The sequence below is a fragment of the Rhea pennata genome, chromosome 5, assembly GCF_028389875.1.
Source record: "Rhea pennata isolate bPtePen1 chromosome 5, bPtePen1.pri, whole genome shotgun sequence".
Taxonomy (NCBI): Eukaryota; Metazoa; Chordata; class Aves; order Rheiformes; family Rheidae; genus Rhea; species Rhea pennata.
Genome location: NC_084667.1, coordinates 12,981,966 through 13,000,569, shown reverse-complemented (window position 1 = coordinate 13,000,569; position 18,604 = coordinate 12,981,966). Strand labels below are relative to the sequence as shown.

Here is an 18,604-nt window from a genome sequence, read left to right as displayed (position 1 = left end):
GGCTGGCTGTCTTGTCCTTATTTTCCTGGAATTTTTCAGAAGTAGCCAGACTATTCCCCAGGAAAGGCAGTCTAGTACATTTTTTCCCTATGGCAAATAAGGCTGAATAAGGATTCTCATTCTCAAGATAATCCAGGGCACTTTGAATAGACTAACGGGGAATAGGGTAGGGTAAAGGACATTCCATTTTGAGTCAATATGCAATGGTGTAAAGCAGTTCATCATGTGGGGTACACTCCAGCATATTCACCAACTCAGCTTCCAGCATGATGCTTACTAGCCGATACAAGAAGCCCTCAGGGGCTGGAGACTGAGCTGGGGTGGGGGAGGACAGGGACTGAGCTACATAAAACATCTCTGACATCTTCTAGGGATTTAATTTACATTGTATGGAGTAGGTGGGAGTCTTAATCATTACCAATAACTAAAACATGATCTCTTTCCCTCTTCAGCCTCCCTCTTCCATCCTTTCCTATATAGAAGGGGCCTACTTGCTAAGCCTCAGCTGTCTCTGATCCCCATCAGTTGCCCCAAAGCCTGTACTATGATTGTACAGGCTACTGCACAGAAATGCCATCTAGGGAGCACTACTTGTCACAGCACAGTTTTCTTCTGCAGTCTGGGAGCAAGCAAGAGGTGTGTGTGTGGGGGGGGGGAAATCACAGGAGAGAGGAAGCTTATGCTAAATTTGAACATCCTCTTCAGGGTCTAACTTCTTCCAGGTAAACTCCTAGCTTCTGTCCCTGTGCATCTGTCATAGCAGGATCTATTAGAATGACCTGGCAGGGACACCGAGAAGAGACTGTCTTTGGAGCAGAACAGGATGTTCCAGTGGTCACAGATCTGCAGTGAACTCCAAAAAGGACTTCAGGAGGGTTCTTTTCCGTTTCCTTCTGATTAAACGTATTTTGCGTTTTGGTTTACAAGACTTAATCCCAGCATGCACATCTTGCTGACTCTGAATGACTGAGCAGATCACTATACCAGCAGGTCAAACAAAGACAGAAGGTGCAGGCATTCTCTCCTTATCCAGTGCACATGCTTTTAAAACCCGAAGAGTCATGGGTAATTAAGAGCTGTATGAGAAACATTTTCCCCTCAAATTTTTTCTTACTCACTTGTCTTGATAGAGGAATTCCTGTTCAGCTGGGAGAAACCCACAAAACAAAAGCTATCCACTCCCATTTAGAAAAAAGCAGAAGTCATTTGTCAGCAACATCTTTTTCTGCCAGTCCACTGAAAAGCAGACACACTGAGCTCTGTGCCACAGCAGGCCAGTTTGTTAACCTGTTTGCAAGCAAGGAGATCAGCTCCATATCCTCGCTCACACCTGCACACGTCAACAAAAGGGAACACCACTGAGGGTACTATCCAAGCCCAAAGGAAGCAAAAAAGGACAGCATGGAAAATGCTTATGTTAGGGCCTCCCCCATTTCTGAAGCCAGAGCTGCTAAAAGGAAAGGATCCAAAAAATTTAAATCGTCTCCTTTGTACTCCTTTCCATGGGTTCTCTTCCAGCATCTAGGGCAATGGGCTTGCATCTGATGGACCGTTACAGAAGCAGCATTTTCAATAAAAAACTCTGTCATTAAACAGCTGGAGCAACGGGATACAGGGCAACAGAGGTAGCCTGTCTGGTGTAACTCAGCATAATACTGATTCAGTGTTTGTGGAGAGTCTGAAAGGCAGATAAAGGTAATTCTGACAGCCCCACTGGCATCACTGTACTCACCCGGGCTGAGTCTGCAGCTAACTTCCATGGCTGGGTTCCACTGTCCATTCTTGCAGGTCAGGTATTTATAATCTCCCTTCAGCATGTAGCCTTCAACACACAGATACTCTATGACACTGCCTGAAGTTAGAGGGTCATTGCAGGGACTAGGGTGGCATTTATAGCCTCCATTCTCAGGCTGTGGTGGTTGTGGACAATCTGGAAAAAAGAAGAAAGTAACATGGATGATGTCTCAGAGGAAGATATCTGTTGCACAACTATTGTTTTGAAGATACAGCACACAGCTAGACTTCTACCTACCAATAGTCACTAAATTGAGAAGAAACTACGATAAACAAGATGACTATTACACAGTAGAGAAGGTTGCTCAGTTTCATCTCTGATACGGCTTTTGTGATGCTTGTTATCCCAGAAGCACAGTCTATTCAGCAGGCATCAAAATGGCTATGTTCTGGAATGTGCAAGTTTGTTACAACAGAGATTCTGCACAAAAGAGGCCCAGAAAATCCTTAGTACTATCTTTTCCGCACAGCTGTTTTGCTAGACTGGAGGAAGTCTAACAGTTCTTGATTAGCCTTCCAGGTCTGATATGGAAAAAGGATGGGATCTTCTCCTACTGGAATGAAGGATGCAAAAACCCCAATGTACTATGGGTGTCAAGGTACAGAACTGCCCCATAACATACCCTAGACACCCATAAGATCACTAATTTCAGCTATTTTATACAGATACTCCACAACAGTATGGAAAATAGTTTTGCTGCAGTACAACACAGTATTCTGGCCTTTCTACTTTAAAAAGGAATTAGCTATGTTAAAAAGACATTCCTAAAATCACCTTTGTTTTTCTATGTTTAGTTTGAAGTGTCAAAGGCCTTATTTACATTCCTCCTTGCACCTTCCTTATCCTGACAAACGGACATAGTATACCAATTCATCTAGTCAACCTCTTCAGCAGGCACTTAGTGTTGCGATACCCACCTTAAAGAATCTTGCAAATGGTTCAACCAGGGGTTCCATTTTTTCTTTCCCCCTCCCCAAACATAATTGATGACATTTTTAACATAGTCGCATTTTTTGATAGTTATTTTTTAAAAAAAAACTTTAAGAGAAGGTTGTCTTTAGGAGACCAAGGTAGCCAGGTTATAGGGAAGACAAATTTCTTACAGAACTTTCAAAAATCATTCAGTTAAAAACAACAAGCCACAAATGAGGAAACTGCACTGAAACCAGCACATTCGTATTGCTTAGAATGTCGTCTCTTCTGGCAGCTCATGGTGACTCTGAAGAACAGCCCGACTGATACGCACCCTGCTGGTGCCACATACCTACCCGACTGAAAGATAGAGAAATTCAGACTTTTTTCCCCACTTTGAATCCAGACCAGCTTCTTAAGCATCACAGGGGAGGGAAAAAAAAAAAAAAAAAAAAAAAAAAAGGCAAACCTCCCTCCACAGAGGGCCTGGAAGACAAACCAACTAACCCAATCTACTAAATCACAGCAGGCTCATTCAGGTTCTTTCTTTTATCTTTGAGGTACCTGTTTCGAGGCTTGTGTCCCACTTACTGTGTAACAAACAGTGAGAAACTCAATTGGGCAAAGATCAGTTAATTGGATTTGGTAAAGAATCTAAGAATAAGAATGCTTATAAGACTCACTACACTATGGAAAAAATTGTTACACTGCTGCAGGGCAAGCAACCCTCGAACCTAATCATCTCTGAATGCATTCTAGGTAGACCCTTGTAAAAATCAGCACACTCCAAGACAAAATGCCAAAACCTTATGGTACAAGTTCTGCCAACTTCATAACTGCGATTCAATCTACTTCTTGACAGAAAAGGTTAACAATGGTCTAAGCATCAGCTCTTCAAGATCACTTTGTTCTCAGACATTCAGTCCAAATAGGGTTCAGACAAACCACCGTCCCGTCTCTTGTGAGCACTAACTGCTGCCTTCTCTGAGTTCCTTTATTTTTTCCTTTCTGCAATCATTTCCAATTTTGTAACCCAGGGTTTTGCCTCATAAGGTAAAGAGTTAAATTGTGCTTTCATTTTAAGCCTCTTCTACACTTAAGATCAGCTGAAGTGACAGATTCACGACACGTTTTATATTGAGGTGCTTAGGGTCTGCAACCCAGGAAAGAGATGTTTCTTACGAAACTGCAAGGACCAGGTTGAGTGTTGGAAATATTCTCAGCAAGTATTCCTCTAGGCAATGGTAGAAGGTAGAGGCCTGTGGGGGAAAACAACCCTCCCATTTTCACAGGATCCGCTGAAACCCAGAAACAGTTGGGGCAATTTCCTTACATCTTCTATACCACAGGAGGCATCTGGAATCACTTAGCAGCCATCTAAGCAGTTGCTCCCAGACCCTTCACACTACACTACTCCAACAAGAATTTTCCCACACTTGCACACAAGCTTCCAATTTCCGGAGAAGCCCAATCAGACTGGCCCCTCTGCATTTAAGGTCTTCATTAGTCAGAGAAGATTTAGAGACATGGCTCACAGGGCCCTGTTTCAGCAGACTCAGCCCTTTGGGGACCATAGAAGGTCATGCTCAGAGCAATATCCTCTGACAAGGTCCCTAATTGAAGCTTTCGTTGACAGGGTCAGAGATCCACTATTCAAATGGACTGCTTAGAACCAACCAGCTCAGCTCGACCCCTGATGTGGGGAGCATGCTATTTCTAACCAGCTTTCACAGAGTTCCTCTGCTAACTAATCAAAACTAACAGAGCTCCCTCTGTTCCCTGTTTTTCTGCACTGCACCCACGCATGGCTTTTGCATCAGAAGCCCTTTGGGGCAGGGCAGCAGCTCCTTGTTCTGTTCTGTTTTATCGTAAAGCACCACCTACACCAACGAGGATTCTCGATTATGTACAAAAATCAGCTAGCAAACAAAAAAAATTCAAACACTCATTTCCAGTGCTGGAGAGCTCTCAGAGTTGGAAATACCATCAAATAAGTTACCTACAGAGCCCTCATTTGTCCTTTTGGTGTAAAGCTCTAGGACAAGATCCACAGCCATGCAACTACAGATGAGCTTCTTTCCCACCACCACAGGCCACTCAGCACAAAAGGGAGGAAGCAGCAGCTAAATGTGTGTCAAGCAAGTTGTCCCTGGCTTGTCCTCTTCTGCACAGAAGTGATTGCAGAGTTAGTAACCTACTAATTTGTTTGAGGATTTTACTTTTTTTTTTTCTCCTTAGAGCATTTGTCACTACTACATCCAAGAGCCTCACACACATTAAAAAAAAAAATCACTATTATTGAGGTAGAATACTGTTTATGCATTGGAGAAACGGGTAAAGAGACAGATCAGGGAAACAATCTCAACCCCCTCCCCATACTCAACCTGACTGAGCATCTCTGGGCAACCTCATCTCCCCTGGAAGACCACCCAAACCATCTTTGCGAGGCAGCCTCTTACACCCCTGATCAGGGGAACTGAACTCAGGGCCTGCAGCTTTGGAGAAGGCTACTAGACAGTGCCTCTGCTCACTCCCGGACCAGTTCCCTTTCCCTGGCATCTTCCCAAGACCTGCCTGCCACTAGAAGCTCAGAGCTCAGCATCTCTGCAAACTGGGGCCCAGCCTAGTGTAACACAGGCCCTCAGAAAGCTTGGAATTGGCAACTGAGCTTTCCACTGAAGTGACCTCTTACTAAGTTTTCCCTAGTTTTTACATGCTACATCTATTAAGGGTTCTTTGAACAGTCTCTGTACGTGTGGTCTAAACTAAGGCTTTCAAACAAGGAGGGGGGGAGTCTGATTCTGTACAACCCTCTCATTCACAAAACACACACAAAAGCTTATGCCCTGAACCTTCAGTACTGCTATATCCATGACAGTACAGAATCAGCGGGATTAGATTATTTACCACTTTGATAGAAAACCTGCCGACATGCAAGGGGCAAAAGAGGCTGGGTGCCAACTGCTGCCAGACCCTATGTCCTTGATGGCAGTCTCCTGGCTATGTTTTATAGCTAGACGATGTAGATCAATGGGAACAGCTGCCTGCATGAGGTTTTTTTTAGCATTTCAGAGTGCGGTGAGTCATGGAGGTTCAGTACTGGGTTTGGGAATAGAGAGCTAGCACCTGCAGCCTGGTGCACCTCTTCTGCCAGATCGTGCTACCTGAACGGGACGGTTGGTTTCAACCTTTAGTGGTGCTTGTGTGCTGCCCTGTGGCCAAACCACAAGTTAGAACATTGCTGTTCAGATATTACTTTGGCACACTGCCCAGTGCTTTTCTACAGTACATGCACTAAATGATGAAAGTGAAGGGTTTTTTTTTTGTTTTTTGTTTCTTTTTTTTTTTAATTTCAGCCCTCAAAAAATCTGAGCAGATTTCAAGAAACACAGCAAAACACTTCTGTGGCCCTGGGATTTACTCCGTGCAAGTTTCAAAGGCCTGTCGCTCCCAGTGGATATAGCCATGCTTCTCCAAAGGTTGCATTCTTTTCATCAAAAAAGTGTCCTACAACTTAGGTACACGTATCACAACCATCTGTTCCTTCCCCAACAGAGTCAGCTTAGTACTTCAAATATAATCAAATGCCACTGAGAATCTAAGAAACATGCTGGAATTTCATCAACTTCTTCCTCGAAACACATGTTCTTGGGAGTATTGCAGAGCTTATGAGACATTCTAAAGCAAACTTTCATGCCAGGCAATAAAAAGAAGTAGAGCCAAGAAACAGAAGTTATCAACTTCTAAGAAAATAACCGACATCCTAGGTTTGCAAAGCTGTTCCCAGCATCTTGATTCATCATGCTTTAAGGATGCACAGAAACAGTGGTTTTCAACATTGCAGCCTTGTGTGCAAGGGGATCAGAGGTCTATTCCCAAAGGCCCAGTTTCCAAGAGATACTGAGGTTTAAGACATCTCTCCAGAAAGCTTGTTCTCTGCTGACGTACACTGCTGAAAAACAGGAAGGAGGTAACAACTGACGAGAAATCTAAACATTTTGAGTGTTGTTGAACTCTATTCTGAAATAAAGAAACTGTCATTTCCAGATTGACAGGCAGAAATTAAATTATGTATTGGAGTTTCTGCAAATGCCACTCCAAAATACTAGGCATTTAGTATACCATCAATCAAAATGCAAGACTTTTTTTTTTTAATTTAAAAGAAACGAAAAAAATTAAGCATGCACCTACAACCAGCTTCCTTCCAAGTCATCAATAAGCAACAGTTTTCTGTGCCTAGATCATATATCAGAAAACTTTGTCCACCTTCAAAGAGGGTTAAATGCTCTTACATTCTTTGAATTACTGTTAACAACCTGACAGTAAGCAACACAACACTGTAAAGAACCTCTTATAACGATAAGTAAGATTATTGCACTAGTACCATCATGGTCTCCCCTTCTCTCTTACATGGCTCTGCTAGTCCCCACATGCTTTCTTTTCTACCAAACTTGCAAACAGCCATAAGGGACTGAAACATGGCTTACTTTGGAGATAAAAGATGCTGTTGGCCAACTTGATTTACTTAATTGCCAAAGGATGAGATGGATCTTCCCTGCCTCAGCTGAGCTGAAGCTGAGCCGTGGTCATGAACTGTGACCTGATACAAAGCTACAAAGAGATTTTAACAAAAATGGAAAAACATACACAAAACCAAACTGTGATCACAAAGACATCAGATGGAAGAAAAGCTTGTAAAGACAGAAAGGTGAGAGTTTTATGCACTTCAAACTTAAAGCACAGAAGATACAGCCTTGATCTCTGAGTGAGAGTCTTCACAAGCAACAGCAGGACAATTCTCTGCTGGGGCAAGGAACAAGTGCAATATGGTATGCTTCCAGTAAGAAGTTGCTGCTGTGGTGGCTGGAAGAGGACTCCCCAACCTTTGGGTTCACGTGCCTCAGTTACCACCTCCTCGACACCAACAATCCTACAGCCTCAGTGTCCCTGGCTACCAGGGGGCAGAAGAAAACTCCGGTTGGATTCCCTGAACACGTGCCCTGGTTGGCTGTGTTAACACTTCCTAGTCTTTCAGATATACCACAACTTTTGTGGGATATGAGGACTTGGAAGTGGAAGGTCCTAAGCCCTGCTATTCTTTCTTCTAATCTACAATAATTACTACTTAAGTAATGTTGTTGAGACTCACAGAGGAAAAACATCCTAAAAATAAAACCAATCCTCCTGATCAAACAAGATAAATTTTCTCCTGGATAGGCTGGTTAAACCAGTCACATTTGTCTCAAACCAGCACCAGCGTGTCCAGTCTGACAAGAAAACATCCTTGTGAAGAACAACAGGGAAGAACCCTGTTCTAGAGAGCACACGACTTCCTGCTGGGATTAGCTCTCTTGAAAGACTCCACCTAACTTTTTTGTGCTGTCTTGACTCGCCTACAACAGAATTTCACAGAATAGCTTAAAGGTTCTCATCCCCTGAAGCATAGTGTTTAATCTCTTTGGATATCATCTGACACACAAAATGGTTTCCTCTGGGTCTCGGTCACTGCTCTTTGCCCATTTACTCTCCTTAAAGTTTCTTCCCCAGCACGTTCTGCAGCTGCAAGGAGCACTTCCCTGGTTCTGTGAAACACAGTCACCTTCATTTTCTCAGCTAGAACTTGCCACTAGCAATAAAAACACAGCACATCTAGAAGGGCATAAAAAACAACACACACACAAAGCAAGGACACCTCCTAACTACCTGTCCCTGCAACAGAGGCCTCTGATTTTCAACTTGGACAACTCATGCATTTGTATCACCAATAAGACAGAGGGAACTGCAAAAGCATTACTGACCTCTGGCAAAGGTCTTCAAAAGCCTCCAAGTCTAAGGCACTCTTGAGAGTATTTCTCCTTCTCTACTCTATTTTTCCTCTGAGTTCTGCCACACTTAAACTGATATTTACTGATCATCAGCTGAAACATCAGGTACATCCAAAGTCTTCTGCAGAGACTCTGCATTTTTCAGCCTCTCAGACCTAAGGTTCAGGTCTAATGAACACAGCCAGATAACTGCATCCCTTCAGTTAGTCTCTTAAATCAGCTTGCACACGCTAGTTAGGTTTTTAATTAAAAATATTTGTTTGTAAATTCATGCACAAGCCTTCGTCTTTTTACACAGTGCTTCTTACAATAAAACTCTGATGGCCTGACAATCAGCCACAGGGCTAGAAGCGTGAGCCAGGCACCAGCAAAAATGCTCATTTCAGCTTCCAGAAGGTCTGGCAGTTCTAACAGGGCTGTCCACAGCTCCTACTCAGCCGTGATGCTCTAAACATTAGTTTCGCCTTAGGAAGCAACTGAATGAATTTGCTAACAAGAATGCTGGATGTATTTGCTAATAGGAGAAGAGGCGTTGTTTTCTCTCCTTTGCAGAGTTTCAATTACTGCCAGCAGGGCACTGCATGACCTCTCCACTAATCTCCTGGTTGTTTGGTAAGCCAATAAAGGAAACAATTTACCCCTCCCTTAGCCCGCTTCTCGGATCTATTTATTGGATATACTCACAACCTCTGTCTCTGGTACTCAGAGGAACACGAATGTGACCTAACCAGCTAATAGTGTCACCACTGTGCTCAGCCACAACAGCAGGGTAACCTACCAGAGTTGCCAACCTCACTTAGCTGCTTCTTGAGCAACAAATGCTACACATCAGCCTTTCAGATTTTGCAGACAGACTACAGTGCCTCAGCTTACACCTAACACAACACTTAAGTCTTCAAGCAAGTAAGAATCTCTTTCCCATTTTTTAAATTTAGCTTTTTCTCCTACAAAAATGCTACTCCTCCCCCAAATTTGCTAGGGAGGGATCTCTATCCACTACATAGCTACCAAGGCAAAAACTAGAAAAGTGATGCTAAAACTAAAAATGAATGCATACAATGTCATTTTCGAGTGACAGCTATTTTCTAAACTCTTCCTAGCCAGCAAATAGGAAAAATCGCTGCCCAATTCAGCTCCCTTTCTCACAAGAACTTTAGCTCAAACTCTTCAGCAGACAGGAGGTATCAGCAGTTTGCTGACTTGAGGACAAAATAAAATAAAAGATATACCTGTTTGATTCCAAGAGCATATAGCTATCTATGAGGCTCCTCTAACCAAAGCCTCCTGCTATGCCACGCTGGGAATGGACTGAGGGGGAAAGCCAGCACTCTGCAGTCACTGTGTCCGCCACACTGCAGCAACAAAAAACACCTAGGAGTTCCTCTTTGGTACAGGATCTTTCCTCTTAAAACAGGGCTGTCAGTCACAAACACACCTCCTTCTGCAGGACTAGTGCTTTGTTTCAGGACTTTTGCACAGAGAGAGATGATGGGGAAGAGGACCAGCCAGTTTTGTTTTCAGTACAAAATCAAGGCAATATCCTTGTTTTTCTCTACTGTTGTCTGCGCATACCAGCCTATAAACAGCAGAAGCCAAGATTTTGAAGTCCACTTCCTCAGCAGCACTTTGGCTTTGAGTAAACAAGTCTGTATTATTTCATACCTGTTTTATACCAGTTGTGCCAAATAAACACCATCTTCTACAAAGCAAAACCACTTCCCAGGCAGCTGGCCTACAGAGAAAAAGCACGTACGTAGGCTCTGATCACAGTACTACCTCTTCCCCACCCACACCTTCCTTCCTGTTGAGGAAGCAATGTCAAGGGCATGCCTTAGGAAGGCACGAGACGATAGATGCAGAAACAGTCACCTCCACCCACATGATCCAGCAAGTCACTAAGTGCTAGCCCCATTTTTAATTGCTATATAGCTTCAGGTTTTCCAGTCAGGGAGGTCTGCCTGGATGCACTTGAAACCTCTCGGCACAGCAGCCTCCCGCTACGCCCCCTCTCCTCCTGCATTGTTCTCCCTAGTCCGAGTCGCTGGATTCGCACCAATATTGAGCTAGGAAATGGCATATCGAGTTCATCATTCCAAAGATGAACGTCATTGCCTGTAACAGCAGGTGTGTGCAGAACACAAAGAGCCACGTGCTTTAGACTAGACTTTCCCCTGTCTGGCTGGCTCCAAGAAGCACAGCAACAGCCTGTCCTGTGGTTGCACTTTTGGAAACTGTATTCAAGATTCTGCCTTCTCCTCACATACAGCATTTTGGGGACATTTTGATGCCCACGCAGTTAAGTGGAGACAGATGTCTCCTGTAGTCATTAGAAAGCCTGTTCCCTAAGAGCAAAGAGGTCTTCCAAACAGAGGTGAAGCATATTCTGCTCAGCAACCCTTCTCCCCTGACAAAGCATTAAAGCACCTGGAAAAAACAGACTATATATTGTCTACTACCCTTTCAGGCAGCTCAGTGTTTTTGATTATTGCCCACAAGAGTGTTAACCTGCATGTTTTAACTACCCAAATATAGTAGCTGCAGATGCAATGTCTGAAAAGAGACCCAGACTGAAGCTATTCTTTGTCAGCTGGAAATAGTCGCCAACTCTGAGTGCTCCTAGCTGCATTCACACCGTAACAGAGAGATTATCAGATGCCTGTATTTTCCACTGGTCTATAATTTTTGGCATGGAGAGGGAAAAGAGATGGGGATTAGAACAAGGACAAGAGAAATTGAGCCTCCTCCTCTTCGGCACTCTCTCTCTCTAGCACATGAGCAGATGGGTCATTTCCCAGAGGGACAAACGCGAGACAGCAGCTGCTGCCAAGACCCAGTCACAACAGCTGGGGCTAACAAACCTCTTTATAGTTTACTTATAGAGAAGGTAAAAGTCAATAGAAGGCCTCTATTGTGAGTGCACACATTTCTGGTCGACCCTGCCCCTTAAATATTTTAAGCCTTTCCAAAAACATACTGCAAAACATAACCCTCTTTTGGGCTCAGTGTTTTGAGCAGAGGCCAAAGACCGCTGAAAAAGAAACTCTGTCTTCACTGGCTCCAGATGCTGCTTACTCTTGCAGTCAATGTCAGAATTGCAAACTGAGCAGGACTGAGACCTTTATTGGGAAATTACAGTTTCCACAGCAAGGACATACTCTGAAGAGGAGGCTTATTTTTCTTGATGTTGTAATGTGGCTAAATGAGAAGAAACCAAAGCAAAGATTTGTATATATAATCATATAGCTGTGCATTTTTATAATTAGTCACAAGTACTTACACTGTGTACAGTAAGAGGCACCCCTCACACAGCCATCCCATACATACGAAAGCTTCCCCTCCTCCCCCCCTTTTTTTTTTCTTTCTTTTTTTTTTTTTGTAGAGGGGTGAAAAGGGAAGAAATAAGAGACTAATTGCAGTCTTCCACCAATGCAGTCACCATCTGGTAAATCAAGAGACACATGGAGCTGAATTATCTTAATTAACATGTTACAACAGTATTTTTTTTAAAAAAAAATCTGCATGCTTATTAACACTCAGCCATGATTAACCAACCATGGAGGAAGCCAGCTAGCGCCACATTAATTATGGGTCTTATCTTCCTTCCTATTAGAAATATAATTTTTTCCAGTGGCTTATCTCTGTCCTGAAAAAAAAAGCAGCTCACTGGCATCAAATCTTGCTCTTAAACACAAGTTCTATTTACATTATACAAGAGTCAAAATGTTTAAGCTGTATGCAGCTGCTACTGATGATTCAAGAGCACTAGGGTCTGCCTCCACCTACAACATATTTTTCCTCCCTTGCCCCTTAGAAAGCTTTACTTCAGTTAGACAACTCCCTTTCTCATTAAAATTTTAGCAGAAAAAAATGAATTATTTTATGCCTTTCACCTTCCACTCTCCTTCCAAAACTGGGATAGACAGAATTTGTTGTGTGCTGCGCAGTGCAGAAACTAAAGCACAAAATCCAGGGATGACAGAAAAAAATGTATTTGCAAAAGAAAGGTCTCTAGGGTGGAAAATGGCAACTGACACACAACTGCACTCCAGCAGCATGTGCCTTTATAAATGGAAACTACTCACTACTACAACAGTATTATCTCACCACTGCGGGCCCACCTGCAATGTGCTCCCCTCTGATACAGTCCCAAATGACTTGGGCTGACGAGCTCCAAGACAAATACTGCCAAGTTTTCAGACGTGGCTTTGTGGTCTGAGGCTCACTACAACAGAGCTCTTGTCTAGACTGGGCATCCTGGACATCAGGATAACATCAAGTCATAAGATAAAAACCTGAAGTTTTTAAACAAAGACAGGATTGATAAATCCATTCCAGACACATTAATGAGGAGGCAAAAAACAGGGAGCAACTGCAGAAGTGCTTTTAAGATCTTCTGATACAGTAGTATTTTTGATGGACAAAAGCATCACCGTTACTGACACACGTGGAAACTCATACAGCTCGCTCAGGTCTGGTGAGTGGTAAGACCTGTCAACCAGTACTTTCCAGTGTCCTATACTGCCAAGATAGTTTAAAACTGTTTATATCCAGGCTGTACTGGGATCCAGTGGTGCAGCTAATCCAGAGCACTCTTAATACAGAAATCTATTTTCTCCCCAGCATATACTATGGAGCTTTCCAAGTGGCATATGTTTCATCTTCATTTGTTTTCCAAGGCCACCTCCAGTCTCCACGTGCCTTCTTCCAAACACCCTATAATTACTTCCATATGTTATGAGAAGGAAATTAAATGCTTTAACAACACTTCATGTTATTTAATCTGCAGAATTCAGGATCCTGCTTTCGAAACCCAAACCCTCACACTGTCATAAGTAGCACCTTGGCAGTTTTGACTACGAGGGAACCCCTAAGAAATTTCCATGGTATTAAGTTTCAAATTCTGATTAATGGTAAACAGTCCCCCAAAAAATGTTTGCCACACCAGGTAGAGGCAGCTAACACTCATCAGGGGCCTCCTTTTCTCTACATAACAGCCCATCCAATACATTTTAAATCTTACTTTATATCACAACAAGGAGGAGATTATTTAAAAGGATAACAAAACTGTCAAAATAATACAATATTCTTTCAAAAAAATGAACAGCCATGTGCCCAGGAACTCACAATACCTATTATGTGGTGGCAGTCTAGTAGAAAAGGTATTAGCATGGTTTGAACTCAAATAACATCCACTGTCCTCAATTACTAGGGCTAGTTTTAAACTTCATGCTTAGATCTTCACACAGCTTCCATTTTTTATCTTGGTTCTGCTCACCTCTCTCCAGAGACCTACAAAACTAAAAGCTAGAAATAACCTGCACATTTACCCTGCAGTGTCCTTGGCTTTTCCTAGGAGGGGTTTGCATCTTGGGTATAGTAATAGCACACTGCCATCTTTTAAGTAATAAGGGCCTGACATACACTATGGGCTCTGATCTCAGGAAGACCATCTACCTCTCCAGTGAGAACAGTGAGAGCTGATAACCCAGAAAAAAAACCCACAGAACTCAGGTGTCCATGCTGGATATCAACAGATCTCGATATGACAGAGATGACACATTGTGCTGACTGGTCTGTAAATCCTGGTTGAAATACAGTCCCTCTAGTGATACTTAGAGAAGATGATCTTTTTAGGGGAAGGTACTTTCCCAACACAGCAAGGCAAAACTCATCTTTACCAGCAAGTGACAAGAGGCCTGCAATTCAGCAGTGCCTCAGGAGGTATAACATGCTCATAGATTTCTGTATGACTAGAAGACACTTCCAATACCCACACTTCCATCTACTCTAGTACCCAAGTCTGTTTGTAGTAAGGCCTTAAAAGTTCTTGCTATGCTATTTTCCAAATCGTGTCCCCATCATGAGCTCCACCGTGGCCATTTAGGCTCTGGATGACACATCACCTGGCTGGTAACATGAGCAGCAGAAGGAACGCATTTGCTTCCTTTCACTGCAAGGCTGAATTCAGGTGGTCACTTGTTAACCTATAATACATGACACTGGGTCCCTCTTATCCAAGAGGTCCATTTATGCCTGCCTTCTGATCCCAGTTCTGCTATGGTTTATTCTGTGATTGGCACAGATTTATGACCACAATCAAAAAGTGGCCCTAATGTCAGATGGGACACGGGAATCTCTGAATTAAGGATTTCAGAGTTTAGAAAGGAGTCCAGTCTTTGCACGTAAGCACGGAAAGATCCCTTTACTTGCCAAGTTGCTTTAAGCTCTCTCCTGGTAGGCCTCTCTTGTTCACAAATAAGCCTTTTCCAGCTGATTCATTTTCCATCCTTTCAGCAGCAGTAGCAGCTGTTGCCTGTGACTCAGCCTGTCCAGAAAGTACTAATTTGGACGTTTGGCCAAGGCAGACCTAGTAATGGCATGTACACAGGGATTGCTTTGTGCTCAAGGGTCATTCTACTTTCATCTGTGTTGAAACATAGTTGGAAAAGTCAAAGCCCTAAGTTACTGAAGTTCCTCTTTGCAACAGGTCTACAAAGAGCTTTTCTAGGGAAAGTAAAAAGAATGTCAGCAGAGCAATCTTGAAACCTCAATCTGATATATCAGTGAACACCAGAGAACACATTTTTGTGCTGCCATGTTGTTTCCCTTCTGACTTTGGGCTCTGTTCAGGAACATTGCACATTTCACAATTTAGCAGACTCATCTCCAACATAGGGCTAGTCAGAACAAGCACTCAAAATCATTTACCACTGGCCTGGTAGAACTGTAAAGGGTTACTAGTCTTGTCTTGCTGGAAAGCCTCTCAAGCAAGCAAACACTCTCATAATGCCTTATTATCAGGTTGCTTCTGCTCCTTTCCTGGTGCTTTTGGAATATGGCTGGTCCGACATGCTGAAGAGCTCTGGAGACGCGGAACTCCGGCTATCCGCTGCCACAAAGCCAGCTAAAGTGGCCAAAATGCATCTTACTGCTGATTTAGAGGTTATGGTCCGTTATGCTGGAGGCTAAATAGTGAAGTGGGAGGCACTGCAGCTTAGTAGATGGAACTAGGGCCTGAGTACAACAGACCCAGGCTTCAATACAGGCTGCACTGCTGGGTAACCTGGGGCTTCACCTCTAAGTCTCAACTTCCCTTTTCACAGAGCTTTCCTGGCAGCCTGTGTGAAGATGTATCTCAAGCTAGGGTGAAGAGCCTAATGCAAGGCATTAAGGGCTCTTGTCACCAGTGCAATGAATTTCAATTAGAGACTTATATGAATTTGACTGCTTTAATATTCAGGTCTTCTTTTTCTATAAGAAAGCCAAGCCAGATGCAGAATTTTGCACCTTGGTAGTTCTACACAGGTTTCTCTGGCAAGGAATTTACTTCAGCCTTTATTGCCATAAACAGACCTAACACATGGGCAGGGACACACATGCTGCACTGCCATCTCGCAGTGTTGCCATCTGGTTCTAACTTGAGAAGGCTCCCTTTGTACCAGCGTGTTTATTTGTAACGTTTCATTAAGTTTCACTTATTGCTTTGATGCAGTGTTATTTCCTTAGCTCTCTCAAGTGACTTCCTTCATCTACATCTTATATATACAGCATCATCAGTCATGTCAGAGTAGTTCCTACTAAAACAGCAAGAGCATTACTCAGGGCAACAACTGAGCTAACAGGGTAACAGCAATGTGGAGATGCTCGATGAAGTTTTGGTTATATGAAGTATTCAGGATCACATCTCATTGCATTGTTTGCATTATATTTGGATTGGCCTCGATTTTGACAGGTCAAGCCTGCACGATATTGTTACCATTTCTCGTTAGCCAGACCTGGGGGTCTGAGACATTGCCTCGTTGAAAAGAGGAGTCTATTGGAGGCTAGGTTCTTCTTTAAGGCAACTCCGTTGATTCGCAGATGCTGCTACAAAATCTCGTTTCCTTGAATGCCACAAGAATCAAAACAGTAAGAGACCATTTTCTTTGTGTCTTGCCCTATGTACTTTCCAGACATTACTCACAGCACCAGTCTGGAATTATTTTAAGTCCCTGCTCAGCTTCCTGTAGTTTTGCCTATCACTTCTTAAGTGCTCCTGCGCCTCCTCACAGCCATCTCTTCCCTCATATTTCCACAGCTGGACCCGGATGCCTGAATAAATTTGTTTCAGCTATTTAGATCCATAAAAAAGATGGTGTGAGGATTGTTGTTGTTGTTGTTGTTTTAAACTGCAAGGTAAGATTTTTCACCTTTCCAGTTTCAAATGATGCTTTACTCAAAATGTGAGCAGATGCTAGCAACCCCTACCACGATACTGCCTGCTCCATCTTAAACTGTCAGCCCAGCGGTACAACACTTCCAGTTCAGTTCCAAGTGGCGCAGAACCATCTTACTTCTGCTGGGAGAGACAGGAGACTTCTCAGAAAAAAAGGTTAAGTTTACATTTTAAAATGTCATTATAATAGCCCAATTCTAAGATATTCTGAGAAACAGGATAAGGCAAGAGGGTCAAATTATTCCAAGAGAGAGGTATCATCATTTAAAGAAAGAATTTTTTTGGTGGTTCCTAATTCCCTAGAACTTTACAACCTTTTCTGTTGCTCTGGTGAACACAAAATGCATCTTGTATCTACAGACACTGATTTTCAATTTCGTAGCAAACACCACATTTGACAACTACCTTCTGACTCAGGCTTTGAAAGCAAAACATTAAGCAAGAGAGAGTAGGAGAACTTACAGTCCTTCAGCTGGAGGAGGCAGGAAAAAAAAAGTCTTCACAAAACTATGCTAGAACAAAGCAATTTCAAGAAGTTCCTCACACACAAATGGAGCTTTTCAGATGGTCCCCAGGGAAAAATACAGTAGAGGAAACTGTCTCTTGCAGCATGCCTGAATGCCACAGGAAGTGCTCCACTGAGTGCAAACTGGGAAAGATTGGTGAGAGTTCCCAGCTTCTGCAGAGCTGAGGTTAAAGCCTGGGAAATGCTATCAACACCCTGGGCCTTCAGACACACACAGCTGGACCCAGATCTGCCTCCCACCTCATCAAGTGACAGGAATCTAATTCATGTGGTAGGAAGCAGGTATCCAAGTCCTAGATTTTCATTAGCATCAGTGCTCCTAATACCTTCTCAACCAAACTACAAAAACCACAGCATCTGTTTCTTTCAAGAGTGCTCATGCTATCAAAGCCTTAAAACAGGGGATGACAGAGGTTACACTATTTTTCTACGTTCTCTCACCATAGTCCTCACTGTAACAGCCAGGGTAAAGTTTCTATAGCTAGATTTCTATCCCACTACAGAAACAACTGCTGAACCTGCCTTACATCTTTCCAGGGCTCACAGTGCTTCTGTCCATCAAGCCTGGCTCCAACCAGTCTCATATAGGGCCTTCACACAGACTCAACAAACCTCATGTCGGTGATGAGGCAGCTCACAAGCCAATCACCTGGCACCTCGTATCATACAGGCCGGCCTCAAACACGTCATATGTCCCCAGGCCATTTTTTCAGGGCGCTGAAGTAAGCATTTTTTTTTGTATAGGGATTTCCAGATAGGGGGCTCAATTCAGTTGTTTCAGGTTCGGCGTCTGGTGTCTTCCGAGACATTCTGCTATCAGATATCCGTAGAGGGCTGGCAGATACAGCACAGGACTTATGAAGGAGACCCATGACTCTACAGAAAGGCAGCTGGAAGGCACACCAGATATGCAAAGGCATCTTATATGTCAAGAAACACCCACATGCAGGCCACTGACTCCAATCCAGTTCCACTGCATCTGTGTGCTTCCTGTGCTAACTAATGTAACACCCCTACTGCCATTTCTAGACAGTTGTTCAGTCTTACTTCCATGTCCCCTAGGGAATTCAGGGGCTCTTCCCTCCATGAATTCCCTGAACTGCCAAGTATCTCCTCCCTGCTTAAATAGATGATTCACAGAAGAATGCATTTTTAGCTTCTCCCTGAACTAGAAGTCTGAATCTCTCCCATAACATCCCCTGGGTTATAATTTGGAAAGGACACAAATCAAACATAATGGCCAAATGGAATTTACTCATTGACACAAATGAAGTCCCCAGAAGCAGAGAGCCTAAGCAAGCAGCCTACTGCCAGTAGCTCCTACCCCCCAA

The 18,604-nt window shown here is 43.2% G+C and overlaps 1 protein-coding gene across 4 annotated transcripts in view; it reads right to left on the bottom strand.

The window, feature by feature from the left end:
• SUSD6 (sushi domain containing 6) overlaps positions 1-18,604 on the bottom strand; it is an 86,699-nt gene that overhangs the window by 11,101 nt on the left and 56,994 nt on the right. For all 4 annotated transcript variants that reach the window (XM_062576928.1, XM_062576929.1, XM_062576930.1 and 1 more), the window contains one exon: positions 1,733-1,930. In XM_062576928.1, coding sequence (XP_062432912.1) covers positions 1,733-1,930 — 198 coding nt within the window. The remainder of the gene's footprint in view (positions 1-1,732; positions 1,931-18,604) is intronic.